Raw genomic sequence first — 23,751 nt, 5'->3', positions numbered from 1 at the left:
AACTGGAATATCAAGAATAAATTTCAGTATCCAAAGAAAGCCTTCTTACAAAGTTTCAAAAACCGGTTTTAAATGACTACTCTAGAAATATCCTACAGACCCCTATGTATCGTTCCCGTAGGGACTGTCAGAACAAGATTTAGTTAATCGCAGTGCGCAAAGAGGCATTTAAACAGCCATTCTTACTGCCGTCCATACACGAATGGAACGGAAGGGAGATCTTTAACTGCTATGCACTTCACAGTGGTTTGCAGAGTATGGTTGTACATGTAGATGTAGAGAGTATGGTTGTACATGTAGATGTAGAGAGTATGGCTGTACATGTAGATGTAGAGAGTATGGCTGTACATGTAGATGTAGAGAGTATGGCTGTACATGTAGATGTAGAGAGTATGGCTGTACATGTAGATGTAGAGAGTATGGCTGTACATGTAGATGTAGAGAGTATGGCTGTACATGTAGATGTAGAGAGTATGGCTGTACATGTAGATGTAGAGAGTATGGCTGTACATGTAGATGTAGAGAGTATGGCTGTACATGTAGATGTAGAGAGTATGGCTGTACATGTAGATGTAGAGAGTATGGCTGTACATGTAGATGTAGAGAGTATGGCTGTAAATGTAGATGTAGAGAGTATGGCTGTAAATGTAGATGTAGAGAGTATGGCTGTAAATGTAGATGTAGAGAGTATGGTTGTACATGTAGATGTAGAGAGTATGGTTGTACATGTAGATGTAGAGAGTATGGTTGTACATGTAGATGTAGAGAGTATGGTTGTACATGTAGATGTAGAGAGTATGGAATGGATGGTAGATTTTGTTCAATTTTCATTGGTCGTATTTAAAGGCTTCAGATTTATAACCTCTTAAAGCAAGTAGCAAAGAGACATCGACAGACAATGAAGCCTGCTGACAAACGGCCCGAGAAGGCCGCAAACGTGTGAGCCTCCTGCAAGTGAGAGATGCCTAAGCTGCAGGCGCGCAATCCAGTCGGATTTCGTCATGGAGATCACGCGCGTTTATACTTGTCGAGAAGAATTACGTACTGGAAGAAAGGAATGTTAGGGATTTACGTCTCGTTGGCAACGATGTTATTAGTGATGGAACATAAACTCTAATTGATGAATGACACGGAAGGAAATTTTCAATGCCCTTTTCATTGTAACCCTCCCAGCATATGCTTTAAGCGAGTTAAGGAGACTACGGAAATCTAGATATGGATAGCTGAACGGGGATTTGAACTACCACCCTCCAGAATGCGAGTCCAGAGTCTTACCATCATGCCACGTTGCTGCCTATGTAATACAGACGTCAAATTCTAAAAGTCCAAAATTTATGATTTGTTTAAAGTGCTTCTCTTCATTGCTTGATCGTTACTAGAATAGTATAAATGTCACTGCGCTTTCTGAAAATCTCCTTTCGGCTTATGTTGCTCTTTCTTTACCGCATAACCAACCTGCTTTTACCATATTAGGAGGTTTCACGCACAAAGGCGGGGTTTATTCGACTTGTACAAAGTACGTTCTTCGGGTCTATTCCAAATAGCGATTCGTCAGAGAACCAGATACGGCTCCGTTTGAAATATCTACCTCCACGATGTGCTTACAAATAATTTATTCAGGTACAGTGGTTTCACATTATCATCAGTGTGCACCAAGGGATTGTGTGCGTAAAAGAGATCAACAAGAAAATGACCGCAACCGACTGACTTGATATTCCGGGTTCTGGGGGTATTTTTTGCAAGGTTGCCGTTCTTGTTCCTCACAATTCTAGAAGACTCAGTTGAATGCATCACTTCTGTCTGTACCTTTTCCTGGAAAACTGTGTTCCATTGTTTTAAGAGTGTTGACAGTCTTAAAATAATAATAATACAGAGACAGCATTTTTAACCTCACACTTTAGCTGTAAACTGCTATCCTGGCAATATCTTTCCAAGTCACCCGTTCCTACCAATCATGTTGCTGAGACATTACACCTGTTTTACTGAAACCGAAATGAAAGTCACCATACACTGAGGACTTCTTGAAGATATAATACTTCATTAATGCCCCAGTTACCATTCACACATTTTGCTGACGTTTATATATATGAAACCGCTACCGGCTTCGACCTCCCCAGAGGTTATTATCGTCATCAATGTACACTCACTCTCCGACGTCAATATCGGACACACTACGTTACCTTAGGCAGCCATTCAAACTATGTGATACATATGGCGTACGATGATTGTCAGTGTTCTTTATAAATCTCTACCAATTTGTTTGTGATCTGTTTGGCAACAAATTCCTTGGAAAATAATGAATCGCGCCCATGTATTTGATTCTGGGTGCAGAGCGTGTTCCAGTTAACAGTGGCGCCACAAATCTTCGATTTTGCGACAAACTGCTTTTCTCGAAGAAAAAAAAATGTGTTTCCCATCATCGCAGTCATCACCTTTAGTGATTGGCATTATTACTTCCATATTTATTTCATCACTATGATTCACATATTTATTGTTTGATGTGAGGTCCGCCAGTTATGCAAAACATTTTTTCTCAGTACCCAGACATGTTTCGGCACCACTGTGCCATCTGTGGGTTTTCGTTGTTATGTATCCTGTAATGTGAACATTTTTGTTAATTGGTTATAAAATTATGTGCATATTTAATTCAGACAATATATCTTTATTTTTGTAAATACCTTTACATTTGGTGTGTATGAATTTTCTGGTTCACACCAAATGTAAAGGTATTTACAAGAAGAAGCGATCTATTGTTTGAACTAAAGATGCACATAATTTTATAATCATTTAACAAAAATGTTCACATTACAGAATAAATAAACATGAAAACCCACTGATGATGGCATAGTGGTGCCGAAACATGTCTGGGTACTGAGAAAAAACGGTGTTTTGCATAACTGGTGGACCTCACACCAACAATTTCAACTGAAAACACGGCCAACCCAAGGAGCTGCAAATCAAAATGATGAATATTCACGTATTTAGTTAAAGACAGAACAGCGTACAGGTATCGGGCAAAAATACGAAAACACAAAGAGAAATGCATGCTTGGACGTAAGTGCACAAGCTAGCAAGCTTGCAGGTTATGGTGTTGCACTTTAACACGAATAGCACCTGTGCGGAGTCCTCATTACGTTGCAGGTATCGGTCGGGGTCAGAACAGTGTTCCGTGTGGTACCTTATGTTGGAAGTAAGGGAATTCGAAAGTGGGCAACTAATAGGTGTTCGTATGGTGGGTGCTTCCGTAACCAAAGTGGCCGAAGTGTTTGATATCTCAAGAGGCACTATATCGCATACAAGGAAAGTGGAAAACACCAATCGGACGGATGTGTGTGTTGAGCGATCGCAACAGACGCTCATTGAAAACTGAGAGAAAAAAATAAGGGGACTATTCATAACGAATCCTACACCTGTTATACGATTTTCTGCTGCTGTTGATATTACCCGATACTCATCTGACCAGAAACTCTTGTCTTCCTTCCACTTCACTTCACTGACCCCTACTATATCTAGATTGAGCCTTTGCATTTCCCTTTTCAGATTTTCTAACTTCCCTACCACGTTCAAGCTTCTGACATTCCACGCCCCGACTCTTAGAACGTTATCCTTTCGTAGATTATTCAATCTTTTTCTCATGTAACCTCCCCCTTGGCAGTCCCCTCCCGGAGATCCGAATGGGGGACTATTCCGGAATCTTTTGCCAATGGAGAGATCATCATGACACTTCTTCAATTACAGGCCACATGTCCTGTGGATACACGTTACGTGTCTTTAATGCAGTGGTTTCCATTGCCTTCTGCATCCTCATGTCGTTGATCATTGCTGATTCTTCCGCCTTTAGGGGCAATTTCCCACCCCTAGGACAAGAGAGTGCCCTGAACCTCTATCCGCTCCTCCGCCCTCTTTGACAAGGCCGTTGGCAGAATGAGGCTGACTTCGGAAGTCTTCGGCCGCCAATGCTGATTATTTATCAAAATTTAGGCAGTGGCGGGGATCGAACCCGGGACCGAAGACGTTTTGATTATGAATCAAAGACGCTACCCCTAGACCACGGGTCATCAGCCCCTAGACTTCAACGTAACTAACCTAAGGACATCACACACATCCATGTCAGAGGCAGGATTCGAACCTGCGATTGCAGCAGCAGCGCCGTTCCGGACGGAAGCGCCTAGAACCGCTCGGACACAGCGGCCGGCGGTAATGGAATTGAAAAACGTGCTGTACTAGTAGCTCTGCGTCAGGAGGGCTGTTCTTATAGGACAATACCCTCAAAATTTGGCGTAACCCAATGTACAATGTTGTTTACAATGCAGCTGTTCAACAAAACTGGTGCCAATACAAGTGTTTGGCGATCTGGGAGATCCCGAGTAACATCAAACATGGAAGATCAGTTCAAATGTGTACAGAGTAAACGTCATGGGACACTTACTGCACGTGAAATTCGCGAGAAAGTAAATTGCTTGCGAACAACTTTAATGTCAGTCTCAACAGTGCAACGCCGTCTGCGTGAACAAGGTTTAATGGGGTGCATAGCGGCCGAGAAACCTTTATTTCGCAAACAAAATAAGCTGAAAAAATTGCAGTGGACACAGCAATGGTACGAAGTGTTATTCACGGACGAATCGAAGTTTGAAAAGGAATGTGAGGAATTGAAGAATATGACTGAGCCATGTCAGTCACTTCAGTTGAATCCTAATGAACTCTTATGCGTGAACTTGACAGGGAGGCCGGAAACCCGAGATCACCCTAATATGGAACAACTATGGAATAATTTTCAGACTTGTTGGCCTGCAATATCTGCAAAAACGCTATAAAATCTGAATGGCAGGAGCTCGTGCATCTCTTTTGAGGGCAAAGGATGGGAACTTTGTAGAGACTAACATCTAAACCAATTTGTATTGTACTTAATGATAGTTGGTCTGCTTAGTTTGTACGACGCGTTAGCACATTTTCAGAGTATGTGACCGCATTATCGATATTTTGGTCACTGCTGCAAATGGCCTTCCTCAGATTATTTTGCTTATTAACAAAGCGGTCCCAGACACTGAAAAACTTTATTGACGGTTAAAACAGCCGAAAAAGTCTGCGTTCACATGAAGTATACAGCTTTTATCATAGATGATCGAAAACTTTTGACTGGGAGCTGTTTCGCATGCTAACGGTTTTCCTACACCGTATTAGGCATGATAGTGTGTTGTGTTTTTGGTGATTCCATATTTTTGTCCGCCCAGTCTATTTAAAAAACTCAAGCCCTCGATTCCTGGGATGAGGAGTTCGTAGTTTATTGTACTAATTCGTGAGAGAGGCATTCAGGGCATTGGGGGTGACAGTGAAATTTGTAGTTTCATTGAAGATAGGGATGGGAGTGGAGGGGGGGGGGGGCAATCAGCCCACGCCCGTCTGAGGGGGTGGCGGCCGCGGTCCGTCCTGACGAAACGTTGCGTCAGCCGCAGCGTGGGTGGAGAGGTGGGTGGCCGGCTTACGTCACCCCTCTACTGTGCGCTCTCTGCCTCCCTTATGGATGAAGGATGTTAGCGCGAGGAATCTTCTAGTGCTATACCCACTTTCGCCTCTATTTCGTATCAGATCCGAAACTGACCTTTTATAATCCGAGAAGTAATCGCGAAACATTACTAAACTTTAAGTCGACGTAGTCTCATACTAAGGGAATGAGCGTAATGGAGCAGATGCAGTATCCTGCATCGCTGTTCGATGCAAGGATCTGCCGTAGGTGGTTCGCCGTTGCCTCCTTCCGACCTGTTATGAAGTGTCTACCTGAGTCGTGTGGATGACTGATGAGCACTTATACCATATAGGGTTTGTGTTGAATGGATGTAAGGAAGGGAGAGGATGAAACCCTCTGCAGGCAGATAGCCCACTCTTCTCAAGCAGCACTAAGGTGGCCGTAGGGCTTAATGTCCTCATCCGACGGACGGATCACGATCGAACAGTGGTATATACCATCAATTCATGAGACTTTACGCAGAAGTTTGGAATGTAATCCAGAACATTGGTGCCATCTCTCCTCCACTTGCTGACAAATACTGGTAGTCAGAATTTTCCAGTACAAGATACGATGATGTTTCGGATTGTGGGGCGCTCAACTGCGCGGTTATCAGCGCCCATACAAATTCCCAACCTTTGCTCAGTCCGAACGCGCCACTTTCATGAACGATGATGATGAAAGGATGACACCCAGTCATCTCGAGGCAGGTGAAAATCCCTGTCCCCCCAGGAATCTAACCCGGGACCCCGTGCTCGGGAAGCGAGAGCGCGACCGTGATACAGGATACGAACCGGAGTACATCAGAGTTGACCACCACTGCACAGGTGTGCGTTACAGACCTCGGTATGGAGGCGGGTCGGCTGAATTTATAGTGTTTATTCTTTATTCCTACCGTTCACTTTCTACCACGGTGTTGAAGCTACATTTTTAACAGGCGGGACCAACAACCTGCACAGTGTCATATCACTCGTGTCTCGAAATTAAGGTTATAAGTACAGTACAACACAAGTACAACGACACATATTATTCATGTCTCGAAATTAAAGTTATAAGTGCAGTACAGTGCAAATTATTTAGACACAGGCACATGCAAAAGCATAAATTCATGTTTGTTTTGTACCCTTTAACGGCACTACAAAATCTAATTTTCATTTACTGTCATCGACACACTATGCTCTGTCATGGCAAGCAGCGAGTTTAACATATCGCCGACGACAACTTCTTTAGAAATGGAGGACAAGCTAAGATTGGACAACGATGTGGAAGTATATCAGACGTGTCCTTTTCAAAATTTGAGACCACAGGTAAGATGAATCTGGATAGCTATACGAGGATTTCAACTCTAGTAATCGCAAATGTGATCCTAGAGCTTCAATCACTGCACCACCTCTCTCAGTATGGTTCCTGTCACTAGACAAGTTACTAAATGAGGAATGGAGGAAGAAGAAGAGAGACAGAAGTAGCAGAGAAGACTAGAAAATTAACAACAAAATAATAATATAGTGCAAGAAGGAAGACTAGAGAGATGGGGCACTATTGGCGTCAATATGGATGTCGTTTGACGAGATCTTTAGAATAGAATATCAGATAATGATAAATTCAGAGAAACCCGAATGACAGTCACCTCGTAAACTTGTAAACTCTGCGAAGTGATCCGTCACGTTTACTACGAAACTTAATTTGAGCTTAGCTATCGCAACTGTTGAGGGCAGCAAAACGTTGTGACAAAATCTTTACTGTCACGCTTTCGTATGAATCAGCTGCACAACGATTGGAATTCACGATATCCAGTTTTATGGCGCTATACGATAAGTCTGTTGATTCGAAAAAAGCGTTTGGGGCCTGAAGATGGCAAAATGAATTGCCGAAATTGGTAGGTTTCAAAATAAAATAAAATAAAACATCTTAAAATGCACGACTGTTGGAAAAGTTTATTGAATTGAAAAGTACGTACCAGCCGATGTTCCCGGGCCGTAATGGACCAACAGAGAAATCTTTTTTGCTGACTGTCACTATTTTACTACTACATTTTGACCCGAACTGCGTCTTTCGGTGGAACGCTATTATCGTCACGTGTTTGCATGATATTATATGTGCATACTAAATTTACGTTCAATGCTTTTCGCGTTTTTGTAGAAAAGGTATAACGTGCGCCTGAATGCTTCCAATTTAATTCCCCTACAAAAGTTGACATCGCCGCTTATATTTAGGAGAATCAAACCAGGGCATAAACTGAAGTAGGAAGAAAAATATTCGGAAATGAGATTTCTTAACTTGTAATGGTGGAGTAAAAAAATCCAAGATAGATCAATGTCTTCAAAAAATGCTGTGCAACAAAGCTTTCTCTAAATGATTAAGATTGTAGAAAAATCGCTCTCTTAGAAAAGAGATTCTTTCCCCTATTAACCTCATTTAAAACATCGCATTTCGTGGCTCACAAATTATCTAAATGTCAACATCAACATCAAGGATACATTTTGTTCTCAGTTTTCTTGTAACAGTTAAATTCTTAAATAAGCTCGCTACGAAGTGAGTCAATGCATACTCATTCCTTTTTAGAGCGCACGGTCATCTTTCGACACGTTGTACATGTTTCACGTGCGTAGTCAGACATGATTCTTCAGACTCTGTATAAAACGACGCAATGAGGTCATTATGCCAAATCAGGTGTTTAAGTAAGAATTCACTCTACAAATATCACGCCCTGTGCACGCACAGTGGAAACTGAATGTCCAGTCTGACACGAATTCGACAAGAATTATTGCAGCAATTAATGTGTTTATAATACGTTGAATGAATTCATGCTTAAACACTGGTTTGACAATGTTCTCGTTTCAATGCCCTTTTATATAGATGACTAATAATCCTGTCCAGTTATGCACTTGAAATACAAAGGTTGGGCGTTAAAATAGAAACACAAAACACTACCATGTCTAATACGGTGTAGAAAACCCGTTGGCATCAAATAGCTTCCAGTCGTCTCGCAAAGGGTAAGTACAGGTCCTGTATGGTGTTCAAGGGACAAGGGACTTTTTTACCATTATTCCTGCAAAATAGTGACAAATTCAGGTAACGGGCTGGCCGCGGTGGTCTAGCGGTTCTGGCGCTGCAGTCCGGAACCGCGTGACTGCTACGGTCGCAGGTTCGAATCCTGCCTCGGGCATGGGTGTGTGTGATGTCCTTAGGTTGGTTAGGTTTAAGTAGTTCTAAGTTCTAGGGGACTTATGACCTAAGATGTTGAGTCCCATAGTGCTCAGAACCATTTGAACCATTTGATCAGGTAACGGTGATGGAGCAGGATAGCGACCATGCACCCTTCTCCCCAAAGAAGACCACGAAGGTTCAATAAAAGTGATATCTGGTGATTGTGGTGGCCAGGGGAGATGTAAAAGTGCATCCTCGTGCTTACAAAACCAGTCCTGTATGAAGAGGAACTCTGTCGTCTTTGACCACGCTACCACCACCTGGGAACGAATATTGTATCACGAGATGGACCTGATGAGCAAAATGGTCACATAATCCTTGGAACTAATGCGACTCTGCACAGTACCCACGACACGGCTGCCCAAATCATTACTGGACTCCTAGGATGGCGCAAACGGCCACAAGAGTGAAACAGTGTGAAACAATACTTGTTCGACCAGATGACATTCTTCCATTGCTCCATTGACCAGGTTTATGGCTCCGGCACCACATTTTCACGTTACGCACATTTGCATTACGATGCGTGGTTCTGGAATACAGCTCGTCTGCAGTTCCCTGCTTATGGAGCTCCCTTCATGTTTTGGTGTTGACAGTGTGATTCTTCAGTTCTGCAGCTGCAGTACCCATATTTTTCCCGACAATGATCGTCTCTCACGGTCATTCAGCACACACTTTCTTCTGTGTTGCGACGTAGAGATTAATTCCGCTTTTCCTGTATGCGGTAAAAATATTCGATACGGTGCCTCTTGAAACACCAACAAAACTTTGGTTACGGAAGCACCCAACCATGAGCACAAACAATTTGCCCACGTTCGAATTCACTTAACTCCGACATAATGCGTTCACAACTACACAGAACACTGTTTTGACTACGACCAACACTTGCAACGTCTGAGGGAACTGCACAAGTACCGTTTATTGTCAAATAAAACAGCGCAACCTGCAGGCTTGGTCAGCATGTACATTGATGTTCGAGCATGCATTTCTCGCGGTGTTTCCATTTTCGTCCAATCGCTGTACGTAAATAAGGCTGACACGATGAGTGTGTCTTCTTAAAAGAAACGATTATGCACTGACGCACTTCATAGGACACACACACACAATTTATATATAAATCAGGTGCAAGTAGGATCCGCGCTGAGGGTTCTGTTCAAACTTAATTATGTACATAGACAATTCATACAGTCTAGGAATCGAGACACACTAACATCTCTGCCTGTTATCGACTTTGATACTGGCACGACATCGATTCCGTGGATTCCAAGACTTTCGAGACTGTTTTAATATCATGTTTGACGTCGGATGACATGATATAAATACAAATTTACAATTTTCGAATTTATGTTTTGGTTGTACTGTGAAACGTTGCTTCTTATCAAATTTCATGATTCTAGGCCAACGGAAAGTAATCTATAGGTTTTAGATGAGTGAATTTGCGAGTATCAAAATATGTGTCATAAATGGCCTTAAAATTTTTGATGGCTTTTTTGAAGCTTACATTTATTACGTGGCCCAGGGACCATAAACCTCAGTGCGTGACGAATTTCAGCTTGATACGTCTATCCGTACTTGAGAAAAAGGGATTTTAACAGTCTGTTAGCCGGCCGGTGTGGCCAAGCGGTTAAAGGCGCTACAGTCCGGAACCGCGGGACTGCTACGGTCGCAGGTTCGAATCCTGCCTCGGGCATGGATGTGTGTGATGTCCTTAGGTTAGTTAGGTTTAAGTAGTTCTAAGTTCTAGGGAACTGATGACCTTAGAAGTTTAAGTCCCATAGTACTCAGAGCCCTTTGAACCATTTTTGAACGGTCTGTTAGGCAGGCAGACAAACAGACGGACAGGCAACGAAACGATCCTATAAGGGTTTCGTTTTTACCTATTTAGGTACGGAACCTTAAAAACTAATGTCTTTTACTCACACTGATGCAGTACACAGTTTCGGACACCTGTACTGTAGTAATGATCTTTGCCCCACGGTAACTTACATTACTTTTTCCACAGTTCTATTTCACTCTCCATCTGAACAGCACAAGTTTAGGCATTATGATACTCTTAACAGGAGTCGCAGCTGTTGCTACCATTTTAAGTACTCTCTGGCATGACATCCTTCACGTTCACATGCAGTTTGAGGCATGACATATATAAGTAGTGTACTTACGACTTATTAACAGGCTGTAAAGTAGTACACAACCCTACGAGTTTATCATTACTTCTAGCTTGTAACTGTACCGTGACACAGCATAGATTATTTATCAATACGTTCATGTTTACACATTTCCGATTCCATTGTTCATACTATTGTTATCTCTATTATCCAGGGTTGACCATTTTAATCCATATTGGGGTATAAATCGGGAAAGAAATAAAATACAGCAAAATATTTTAGATAAAAGTTGTATGTGACAAAAAGGGTCACGTATTGCAGCCAACGGCCGTGACCTTGAACGTGGTTTTGCAAGTAATTTGGAGGTTAAAGTAATTTTTTTTAAATGGGAACCCTAACATTTAATTCAAGATTTCAAAAGGCTAGCAAATTTTACGTATAATAGAATACATTATTCAAGGTCATGGCTAGTTCAATGAAGATCAAATACGCAAATATGTTTTTAGTTCTGGTAGGGATTAACTTAGAACAGACGAGAGGTGCAACGTAAACACAATGTTACATACAAATTGGAAGGAGCATCCCGAGCAATGAGAGTCGAGGGGGACTCATTCAACGATTTGTAAATCCACACAGTCTACGTTTTATTTATGTTTGTTCTGTCTTGTAAATGTCACAGTAACATTTATAAGCTGTGATGTATTTATTTTTGCTCTTTCCAAATCCGACGTCACAGATAGGGGTTTCCATGAAACAAAAGTCAACGTTGGAACGACCTTCTATAAATACCTTTAAATCATGGTTACTGGTAGAGCTACATGACCCCTAAGGCCCCTTCCACCCATCTAACATTCTATTTTGCTGTATCCCTTCTCTTTTCCGAGCTAATCCCCACCAGAATTAAAAACATATTTGCTTTTTTGACCTTCATTGAACTAACTATTACCTTGAATAATGTATCATTTTATAAGTAAAATGTTTAGCTTCTTTCAAACTTTGAATCAAATATCAGGGTTCTCAGTTTAAAATATTATTTTAACCTCCAAATTACTTCGAAAATCACGTTCAATGTCACGGCTATTGGTAGCAATGCGTGACCCTCTTTGCCACTAGCTTTTATCTAAAACATTTTGCTGTGTCTCATCTCTATCCCGACTTATTCCTCATGATGGATTAAAATGGTCCACTCTATGACTAATGTGCTTATGATTTATTAACAGGCTATAAAGCAGTACACAACCCTATAAAGTTTGGTTGCTTACAACTCCACCGTGATATGGTATAGAATATTTATTAGTACATTTATGTCAACACATTTCCTTGTCTATTGGTCATACTACTGTTGACTCTACTATATTTCACTGATACGTTGTGTCACATGCTTGTAGATGCTTGAAAGTGGCGTAACGCCGTAATTGCAATATTATAAATACTTCTACAGCCTGAAGTGGAGATCGACGCCCTTTCGACAGCCAAAAAAATGGTTCAAATGGCTCTGAGCACTATGGGACTTAATATCTGAGGTCATCAGTCCCCTAGAACTTAGAACTACTTAAACCTAACTAACCTAAGGACATCACACACATTCATGCCCGAGGCAGGATTCGAACCTGCGACCGTAGCAGTCCTGCGGTTCCGGACTGAAGCGCCTAGAACCGCACGGCCACCGCGGCCGGCTTTCGACAGCCCATACAGGCTGCGGAACCATGTTACAAGAGGTTCTGTGCGGTGCATCGCAGCTGTACATTACAGAAGGTACTCACCTAGGCAGAGTTGGTAGCCGCCGGCGGCTATGATGACGAACAGCGCCAGAAGCTTGGCGTACGTGAACACGTCCTGCACGCGCGTCGCCCACTTCACGTCCCAGCAGTTGACGAACGTCAGCACCACTGAAACACGAAAAACACATACCCACTGCCATCAGCTACGGAAACAGAATACAGTAATTATCAGTCTATTAAATATAGTGAAACGCATTGGGAGACACTGCGTTGACGATCGACAGCCGTATTCAACTAAGAATGAACTCGCGAACTGCGATTACACAGAATGCCGAAGTTAAAAGTAACCCGCTTCCCCTTTGAATGCGTATGCAGTCTTCCGACTCCTGAAATAAAGCAAACAGTTACAACAATAGACAGTTTTACACAATAAGTGTTAACATTCTTCTGTCAGCATTTCAGTTTATTTTATCAGTGAAGTTACACGTTTCTCTTTGCGTTCTGTAAAGTGACTTTCTCGATAGACGAAAGAATTGAAATTATGGGAGCAGCTGTGAAAACTGGTTCGATAAAAGAAACTCGCGAAATTCTCAGGGGTCAAGAATTCGGACAAAAGACTACCAGCAAAGAGAGCAACACATAGTCAGTATAAAAACTGGCGCACTGTGCAAAACTTGAAACGACAAACAATTCCTTCAGTTCGCGTACCAGATGTTATTACAGACATTCGAAGAAGGATTGTTCAGAGCCCAAACAAGTTTATATGCAATTACAATTACATGAATACCCCCAGCTGCATACAGGCGTCGATATAAGTCAACGGGGACATTGAAAATTTGTGCCCCGACCGGGACTCGAACCCGGGATTTCCTGCTTACATGGCAGACGCTCTATCCAACTTTTTTTTATAAAGAAACCACTTTTTTATTTTTTCCTCATTTTGTTCGATGTTGTTCATAGCATTTGTTCGGTGCGGATGCGCCAGGACACCCGTTCAAGTTCAGTGTTGAGCCGTTGACGTCAGTTTTTTTATTACAGAGGGCAGCCAACCCTCTGACCGACCACGATGAGCTACCGCGCTGATGTCCATCTGAGCCACCGAGGACACAGAGGATAGTGTGTCTGCAGGGGCTTATCTCTGGCACGCCTCCCGTGAGACCCAAATACGCAACTTATTGTCTCGCACTATATTCATAGTGCCCTGCCCATTATACTCATTACTCGCGGCTTTACTGCCGATTCCCGTAAGAGGATGCACTGTTTGTGCATCTGCACAGAAGAAGATGAGCATATAAAGTTTACATGTAAATTGGCCCAACAGGCGCATTTAAGGAGGAGGACTTTGTCAGTGGATATTGAAGAGTCTTAATTTGAAGCCATGTCGTGTGGCGGTTGTGCAGCAATTACAGGAGGAAGATAGTCAGAAACGTATAGATTACTGGGCATGGTTTTTGAATAACCTCAACGATGGTTTGTTAGACCCTTCCCGTTACAGAAAGAGTGAAGAAGCATGATTTCATCTTTCCGGTCATGTGAATTTAGAGGACACGAGGTACTTGGTAACGGAGAACCCTAATATTATGTGCCAGAAACCACCCCGTGACGGAAAAAAAAAATCAGCGTTTGGTGCGGTGTAACAGGAAACGCGCGTCATAGGGCCTATAGTTTTTGACACTACCCTCAACACGGTTGCATATATGGCAATTTTTGATACATTCTGTGCTCCATTCACTGAATATGAAAGACAATACTGCTTCTTCCAGCAAGATAGGGCAACATGCCACACATCTAAGGTATCGCTCGAACGAATCCATGATGTCTTCACTGAGGAGCGAACTGTCAGCAAACATTTGTGGCCACCACGTTCGCCGCATCTAACAACATGTGATTATTTCCTGTGAGGACACCTGAAGAAACAAAACCACACACAATACAGGGGCCGAAAGACGACATTAGCCATGGAGCTTCTGCCGTGGATATCCGAACTTTACGCCGGATGTATCTGAATATGCTTAGACGTGCAGTACCGAATAAGCTGTAGAATATTTCAGAACAAATGAAGATTTGCGCCGACCCGGGACACGAACCCGGGTTTCACGCTTTCGCGACCGGCCGTCTTAATGTCAGGAGGTTCCTGGAGGGGTGCTCGGATAGCCGAAGCGGTTAAGGTGACCGCTCGCGATATGCGGGAAATTCGGGTTCGAGTCCCGGTCGGGCACGAATTCCCGTTTGTTCTGTAGTATTCTAAAGCTGATGAACTATAATCGCAGTTTTAGAGTTGATTGCCCGTATCTCGTGGTCGTGCGGTAGCGTTCTCGCTTCCCACGCCCGGGTTCCCGGGTTCGATTCCCGGCGGGGTCAGGGATTTTCTCTGCCTCGTGATGGCTGGGTGTTGTGTGCTGTCCTTAGGTTAGTTAGGTTTAAGTAGTTCTAAGTTCTAGGGGACTTATGACCACAGCAGTTGAGTCCCATAGTGCTCAGAGCCATTTTTTTAGAGTTGATTGTTAAATATAGGGTTTCATTACGTAGGGCAGAGAGGTACTAGTCTTTTTAGTATAGAGTTTGCATCACTTCAATACGTTCTCAGTTGGTAACAATTTGTGCAAATCATCCTCGAGCTGTTAGCCCAACAATGGACCCCCTCCAGTCAGAGCTCTCAAAAATAATCGCTTTATTAGAATTAATGGTCACTATAGTTCTTGTTCTAACTAAATTCTACCATAGGAGGGGGACCAAAATCAACACACTATTCTTATGTAATTCTAAGAATCTATGGCCAAACATTAACTTTCAAGCCTCCTATGAACTGTTGTAACTGCACTTACGTAAATGTATACTGTTTTGACATCAGACTCAAGCCAATTAAATCTGAATTCTCATAGTGAGCAAATATATTACTGCCCCTTTCATATGCTGTAACATCCTCAGGTACTTACCGTAACGAATCTTTATTTAAAGCCAAGGATGTAATTGTCCTCCAGAGAGCACCACATTAGCATACAGCATAAAAGCAATGTAAAATTCGTGAATAATCTGTTTTCCAATAAAACTTATGTGCGACTTAATCTTGTTTGAACTCTGGACTTTTGCTCCTTGTTTGCTCTCTCGAATGGACGTGCACAGAAAGAGGTTCTGTATTTGATTTTGTAATACACTTTTACAGTTGGAAATTCTCTTTGTTTCATTCGTATTCATAATTATCATGATCCTGTTCTACTAACTGTGAACTATTTATAAGTTTCCAGTTAATTAGGCCGTTGGAACTGGGTGGCTGGGTGACGCAACGATCGCGCGCCATCATCGCTCTGTCGAACGTACTTTTTCACAAATCGAGCCAGCAGTCTAATTTTACTTTTTTACGAAGTCCGAATCGCAATGCTATTATTATGCGAGCCATTTGTTACATTGTAATTTAATATTAGCACGGTCCTGCATCACCAAGCTTTCCCGCTTTCCAGCGATAACTTCAGCGCCTGATTGTCACAATAATTTGAGCATCTCACGTAACTTAATACTATTCGACGCAGTAGGGGTACCGATTTTATCACTGATATAAAATTCTGCACCTCTCTGCCCCTATTATTATAATACTTCTGCTGTTGTCATTGTGATGTGTCCCACCTCTCCAACAATTAACATTAAAAAAAATCACTTCCTCATTTCATATATTTCATTTTAAAAGGCTACGTTACATTACTTAACTGTAAAGTTTGTCCAGTGATCTGTACATATATGCACAACTTAGAATATGCACTCTGATGACCCTATCGTGTTTTGTCAAAATTCCACTGCCAGTTACTCCTTCGGTAATAACGAAAAAATTCTCTGTAAGACGTCTTGCAGTCCTTAAATAATAAGCCCATCATTGTAGATGACGTATTCTTTCTGTTGTTGTTAACATTTCTGCCTCCTAGACGTACTCTTTGCTGACATTAGATAATAGTGCAAGGTCGGCATGGTTATGAGCTGATTTGGCATGGTTAAGGGGTGGCAGTATGCTGTTCCTGTTGCCACTCTGTTCCCGCGGGACGGAATGTGTGTACCCAAACTGTCTGCATGTAGTGTTATGCATGTGAAATTGAGCGTCTAACTAAACAAAAATAAATAAATAAGTAAATAAATAAATAAATAAATTTTAAATTTTGCTTCTCACGCTTAAATACTGTACGTGGTGGAAAATTATGATTACTTCTATTTAGCTGTAACAATGAAATGCTACACAAAACTGGAATGTGATCGTGCTGTGTCTTTGATTAATAAATTGTTATCAAGAACATTTTATTTCGTATGATATGCTAAACAGATAAAACATTTCATAATCTGTGTTAATAAATGTCTTTCATAAAATAGGTCCACTCCAAGCCAAAGTTCCTTGTGATTTCGGCTTGTGGGATTTAAATAAGGTCACTGAAAATATCTGACCGTGTCGCCTATCAGGAAAATCATCGAACTACTTTAACCTAATGTCGAAAACAGCAGATTGCTGTGGGTACGTAAAATGTCGGTGAAGCCGACTCAGAACTGTCTCACAAAAACCTCGTCTTTAACATATGCCAGCCGGCCGAGGTGCCCGAGCGGTTCTAGGCGCTTGTCTGGAACCGCGCGACCGCTATGGTCGCAGGTTCAAATCCTGCCTCGGGCATGGATGTGTGTGATGTCCTTAGGTTAGTTAGGTTTAAGTAGTTTTAAGTTCTAGGGGGCTGATGACCTCAGCTGTTAAGTCCCACAGTGCTCAGAGCCATTTGAACCATTTTTTGAACATATGCCACTTGGCTCACAATATTTTTGAAATTAAGTTGTGGATGGTTCGCATAAATAATGCACATGACTTTGAACAACACTTTGCTTTCGTATTACATTTACAACATACGCTTACATTAATTCAAAAATGGTTCAAATGGCTCTGAGCACTATGGGACTTAACATCTATGGTCATCAGTCCCCTAGAACTTAGAACTACTTAAACCTAACTGACATAAGGACATCACACAACACCCAGTCATCACGAGGCAGAGAAAATCCCTGACCCCGCCGGGAATCGAACCCGGGTACATTAATTCAGCAGTCAGAACCAGAATAAATTTAAGAGAAGTCACAAGCGAAAGTTTTATAAATATTTGCGAACTGCGTAACTAGTTAATTTAATGGGTGGCCTGATACCTTTCGGCCACCACCCCGTTACCGCCCCCACCCGTCCCCTTCCGCGGGACGGAATGTGTGTATGGTGTGCCCCAGCTATCTACGTGTTGGGTTTTTCAAGTAAAAGTGAGCGAAAGTTTTCTAAATGTTTGCGAATCGTGTGATTGGGGCGAGACTTGGGTACCAGCCCGGTATTCACCTACTGGAATGTGGGAAACCGCCTAAAAACCACATCCAGGCTGGCCGGTACACCGACCCTCATCGTCAGTCAGCCGGGCAGATTCGACCATGAGCCGTGACAACTCCCCGTCTTGAAGCGGTGGTTTAACGCGCGCGGCTACCCGGGCGGGTAGTTGAGATCTTTGCTTGTTGGGAAATTGTGATAACTTTGTTAGTGGGTAATCTTTACATTGTAAACGAAAATATTAAATATAAAAGCAGATGTCCAAAGCTACAACTGACTTGGAGAATTTGTGAAGTGATTACGTGCCACGGTTTTTTGTGCGATGTATGTGTGCATTCTCCCAGAAACATATAAGAAGAAAAATGAGGTGAAACGGCGTTCACTAAGGCAAAGGTAAGTGCACACAAGTCACCCAATTCATATATAAGCAACTGTAACATATCAGCATGTTTTTTTTATCCTTTAGAAAAGTCAAACATTGCAGATAAAGGGAGGCTAGCTTTGCAAATATTCTTATGCGGTATAGGTGAGGACGAAATGTTACTGGACACTACGATACTGTGTTGAAGGAAGTGTGGCAATCTGAAAATGGGCATTATAGCCTAAAAGCGGTCATGGACAGCAAAATAAAGATTTTTAAGTGTTCGTTGCAGGTTGCGTTCTCTATAAATTATTCTTAATTGAATAACAGCCATGTAGATCAAGTCCAGCATGGGAAAAAAACATTCCCGATAGTGTTCTTAAACATGTTTTCATTCAGAACTATACTATGCGAGTCTTACATAGACCCTCTATTTCCAGTTTTGGGCACTTTTTAAGCTGCCTCGTACAACTAAAAGACGTTCAACTGGTAGACACAGACCCAAAGGGTCGTTTTCACAGCCGGGACTAGAACTCGCGACTCCCACTTCCAGAGTTGTTCTATAGTCTCGAGACCTATGATTTTGGTCGATGAGGCCCACTGACTACGTTTATTAAGTTCATTAAATTTCCTTGATATCGCAGCTGCACAAGAACAGTGTTTCTTGGAGTTTCGTGACAGAAGATAATGCAGATCGTCGAAGGTATGACCAGGAAACTTAAGATGTTTATCACTAAGAGTACTTTTTGATTCCACCAGAGTTCGCAGTAAACTGCGATTTACGTTGGTGGCTCAAAATAATGTGGTTGTCTGAAGAAATTTGCACGTAAGCTACGTTGCGGCGGCTTTCTCGTCTATTTTCGGATCATATGTTAACACGCAGAAGAGTCGTAATGGCGAACACACGTTTTCCGCTATGAAGATAAGTGCAGAAACGGACTGCCACCTGTGCACGCAGTTACGAGAGTTGCGAGCGCACAAATATTGTTTCGAGGTTGCTGTTTGTCGAGCTGTAAAACTAACATCTATTTCAGTAGTTTGAGAAAGGTAACAGATGGACAGGCAGAGTGCTAACAGCGACACCTGGTGCGTCAAAGGTACTGCGCATACAAAGGGGCCCTTTTGTAAAACAACCCTGACACGTAGTAGAATGGCATTTTTCGTAAAGCATGGAAAATCTATCCAACAGAAATTTATAGTGAGTGGCTGATATGGGTTAGTTGCTGCATTTTTAAACATATGATTATGAAATGTTTTTTGCTGTTTTATTTTCGAAACTGAGACCACATTTTATGGTGTACACGTTTTCTTCTGAGCAACAATTGCTCTGATATTCTAAAAGTAACTTGGTAGTCAGTTCACAAATGGAAGAAAAGTATCACGACGAAACTTTGTCACCACAGTTAAAATATGCTGTTTCCTATTACTATACTTCAAACTGATAACATGCAAATTACATTGTTTAGCATCTAGAACACTATCTCCCCATCGAGAAAAGTCTTTATCACTCCCTGTGCAATTACCCGGGTGATTATTTGCTTAATTAGTTGAAAACCTTGTAGACCTAGAGTTTTTTGTAGCCACGGTTTCAATTGTGTGACCTGGTCCACGCTTCACAGTGATAGCTCGTACGTCTTCTTAGTACAGGGAAATTATTGGGTGGTAATGTTGGTTTCTCTGTCTTCTCCAATAACGAAGGCGGCAGGAAACCTGACTAAAACAATGAAATTCGTCCACGCTCCCGGCAAAGTTAGTCAAAAGATTTTGCAACATCTGACCACAGTGCAGAAGTACGAGTAGTTAAGCGTTTCGCGAATTTGTGCGAAATTCTGTCCTCAGTCCGGGGTAGAGAAGCAATGTTTTGAATAAATGATTTAATTAAACGGGAAATGCTTTCATTTGCAGGGCAAGACACACACACACACACACACACACACACACACACACACACACACACACACACACAAAGAAAGTAGTTTCTGCCCCTTCAAACGCACAATGAAAACTCGCTAGAGATATTCAGAATTTGTGCCCCGCTCGACAAAAACAAAATGATGAACAAGTTAGGGGCGATAAAAAAAATAGCGTCTCTCCATGAGTATCGCGACCTAAGTTTACTACAAAATTAGGTTTTTTTTACTTGAAAACTTTTAATACCATATAAGGATGAAGTGCAAATTTCTTGTCGAGCACGTGGAGCATATCGACGCAGGTTCCGCAACTGTAGAGATATTTTTGAATAAAATGCCAGCGGCTGTTGCAGTTTTCTTTTTACTTTAAAAACCAAGTCCTGTTTCGACTCCCAAGGCCGTTATCCAGTGGCACATGTCAGGTGTTTTTTTCGACTGCTTTGCAAGTGAGCAGTTGTCAAACCATAAAAAGGTATAAACGCAGGCCGACCTGTAGAAATCCACTTTCAAAACGAATGGTATTTCATGAGAGCACTCGAAACAAAAATGTAAAAACACTAACGCGTTATAATTTTTAGAACTAAAACAGAACGAACTTTGTATAACATTTTTACAGGTATAAATTGAAAACTACAGAAGATGACACATAGCTATCGAAACAGGTTTGGGTAACAAAAACGTCTTGTATTTTGCAGAAAACTGAGTTTAAAAATCCCAAAAGTAAATAACACGTTAATTTTAGGAAAAATTTAGTTTTACGAACTGAATACCATTCAAAGTTACAAAACTTAAGAGATTAACAACAGAGATAACTGCCTCACTGTTTACTTCTCAGCTTACCAACCCGAGCATGAGGTGAAAGTTTTTTCTCGCCCAAACCTCTGTAGAACACGATAGTTACTAGTTCTGATAGTATTTCTCAAACCAAAGTCCCGCTACATTTATTTCTGCAAAGATTCCGCTAGATTTTCTTGCTCGCCATTCAGACTTGAGAGAAATGGTTGCATTTAACTTGATTCTCTGATTCTGATGCACTTTTTATGATGTGGTCGTAGGGTTTCTTCCAGGTGCAGATCCTCCTCTTATCTGAAGAAAGCACTAAGTGAATGTCACACGCAAGGCTAAACCTCTGAATACTTGAGCTACTTTGCTACCACCGGAATGTCCCCAGCAAGGTCTCATGCTCATCGGGCATTCTCGAAGAGGTGCAGTAACTGCTTCATGTAGACCTTATCTTATAAAGATACAAGGACCAAAATAAGGTAATTTTCAGATATTGCTGAGGGAGATCGCAATGACCAAGGACCGAATAAAAGCAGCAATACCAATGTTGTTATTTTTTGGAAGAGATCGTGGACTCCAGAAGATTGTGATGATATGTGGGATGCGTCTGCCCGCTTTCATGCTGAATGTCGCCTCCACCAGTATCGCAATAGCTAATACAACTTCCTTTAACAATAGGTCTGACGTCAGTGATAGACGGGTCGTGAAACGGCATAAAGCATGAGCAAACCCTAGTCCAGACGGTGACAGCGTTTTAAACAATGCGTAGTGACTTAACAGGCAACACGACGTCGAGAGCCGGTATCTCCCGTAAATAAGGAAAACACGGGACTGCCGAGATTTCCTGGATCCCCAACGCCTTCTGCTTCCTGTGACGCGGAAGCACTAGGCTGGTTGCCTATCCCACAGGGGCGCTGCGGCACTATTCAGTCGGCCAGGTGCTACGTATCGCACGCCAATTTGCGGCCTTCGTGGCAAACGGAGCGGAGTAAATGTCGCTCCTGAGATTTTACTGCATTCCTGATTTTCTAGGGTCACAATCTCGCAGTATTTAATTCAGAAGGTGTTCTTCAGGCTTATATGCGAGATAAGGCCGATTCTTACCGGACCGGCAGATGACTTTATTGCAAGGTGGTGGTGTGTTCACACTGGACAGGTCGTGAAGCCAACGTCAGTTCGTTTAGCCCACTACCGAATGGTGAGAGTGAGATTATGAGATCCGTTATACAAAAAGTAGGAATATAGTTTCAAGAATGAAGGAACTAGAAATGGCAAAACTTCATAAACGATGTTCTTGGCAAAATACGTAAGGTGAACTGCTAACCAGTGAAATAATAGGACAAGTCTTGCCCAGACATTTCAAAATAGTCTTTTATTCGCGAGAGAAAATAAACACAAAGGAACACATCTAATAGTATTTAGGAGACAACACGTAAGACCGTTTCACCTTATCCATTCCGTTCCTTTTCTTTTTTTAAAGTTTGTTGTAGAGCGTTTATTCGATGTAACAGCAACAGACAAACCTGATCTCTTTGAAAATATCCAAGCAGTTGTAGCAACAATGTTTCCAAAACACGAAGACTAACTAAGAAAAGTAGAAGGATTTATATGTTCAGCGAACTAGATAAAGGAAGCATTAGTATCTTATCTCATAACGAACACTGAAATTTGTCTCTGGAGAGGAGCATGCAGAAGAAATTCTGCTCAGATTTAGAAGAATATTTGACCATGCACTTGACGGATATCTATCTAGCTGAACAGTCTATTATAGGACCCTCCATGGCATACAATCACTACAAAAAGTGTTCAAAGGAAATAGCGACTCCAGCATAATAGGTGTAAACCAAAGTACAGGGCTACATACAGATGTTGAATGAAGCACATTTGGCTTTCAGGAGGACAATGCGTCAGCCTTAAACGACTGCTAAAGCAGAACATTAACGAAGGATCTCTCACAAAAACCAAAGAAATTCTGGCCATATGGAAGGGCTGTTAGCGAAACCAAAGCTGTTGTCAAGACACCCATGGACGAGACAGGGACAAACAAAGTACCAAAGTAAAAGCAGATAGTGTGGGGTACCAAGTGAAAGTTGTGACTGAATTGAGAACTTCTGGGTATGGTGGACGCAGCGTGTTAACTTGGATGGAGAATGGTCGACAGCTGCAGAAATAACTTTCTGTGTGCCACAAGGAAGTTTATTGGGACTCCTGATGTTCGTGTTATATAAATAAAGTCCAGGGATACTTTCAATTATTTATTGCACAAGAACTAAACGTTGTACAGATGTCATGCATATTACATTTTTGAAGAGAAACTCTGAAATTTTTTTACAAACATTCGATATGTAAACCAGGAGTGACCTGGCAGACGTCAATACGGTAACGAATTCTTGCCATCCCCTTTCCAGCAGGGCATCGTCGACTGTGGCAGTCGCTTCCCGTATTCTCTCTCGGAGCTCTGCTACATCACGTGGTAGAGGCGGTTCATACACCAGATCTTCAATGTGTCCCCACAGAAAAAAGTAACTCGGCGTGAGATCTGGTGATCCGTTTTCAGGTACCCACGAACTTCGCGATGAAAATGGTGTGGAGCCCCATCCTGCTGAAAGATGAACGGAGATTTCAGGTTCACGGGATGCACGACGCACCGATTTCTTTTGACTCCTTATGAATGTCTTCGTACTCGCTCCACATAGACTTCGCTCACAGTGGAACCTCAACTTCTCTTTGTCGTGCACAAACAACCCGCCGTAACGAATTTGTTGTGCCAGTGGTAAATGGCCTTCCTTGTTGGTGGCTTCTTACCGTACTTGGTTCTAAACATCCGTTTAACAGCTGTAC

General features: G+C 42.0%; 1 protein-coding gene across 1 annotated transcript in view; it reads right to left on the bottom strand.

Annotated features, from left to right (window-relative positions):
* LOC126175402 (large neutral amino acids transporter small subunit 1) overlaps nucleotides 1-23,751 on the bottom strand; it is a 386,698-nt gene that overhangs the window by 60,163 nt on the left and 302,784 nt on the right. Inside the window, exon 3 of the mRNA XM_049922194.1 lies at nucleotides 12,576-12,701. Coding sequence (XP_049778151.1) covers nucleotides 12,576-12,701 — 126 coding nt within the window. The remainder of the gene's footprint in view (nucleotides 1-12,575; nucleotides 12,702-23,751) is intronic.

Source organism: Schistocerca cancellata, chromosome 3 (assembly GCF_023864275.1).
Source record: "Schistocerca cancellata isolate TAMUIC-IGC-003103 chromosome 3, iqSchCanc2.1, whole genome shotgun sequence".
NCBI lineage: Eukaryota > Metazoa > Arthropoda > Insecta > Orthoptera > Acrididae > Schistocerca > Schistocerca cancellata.
This window is presented reverse-complemented; position numbering and strand designations above follow the sequence as displayed.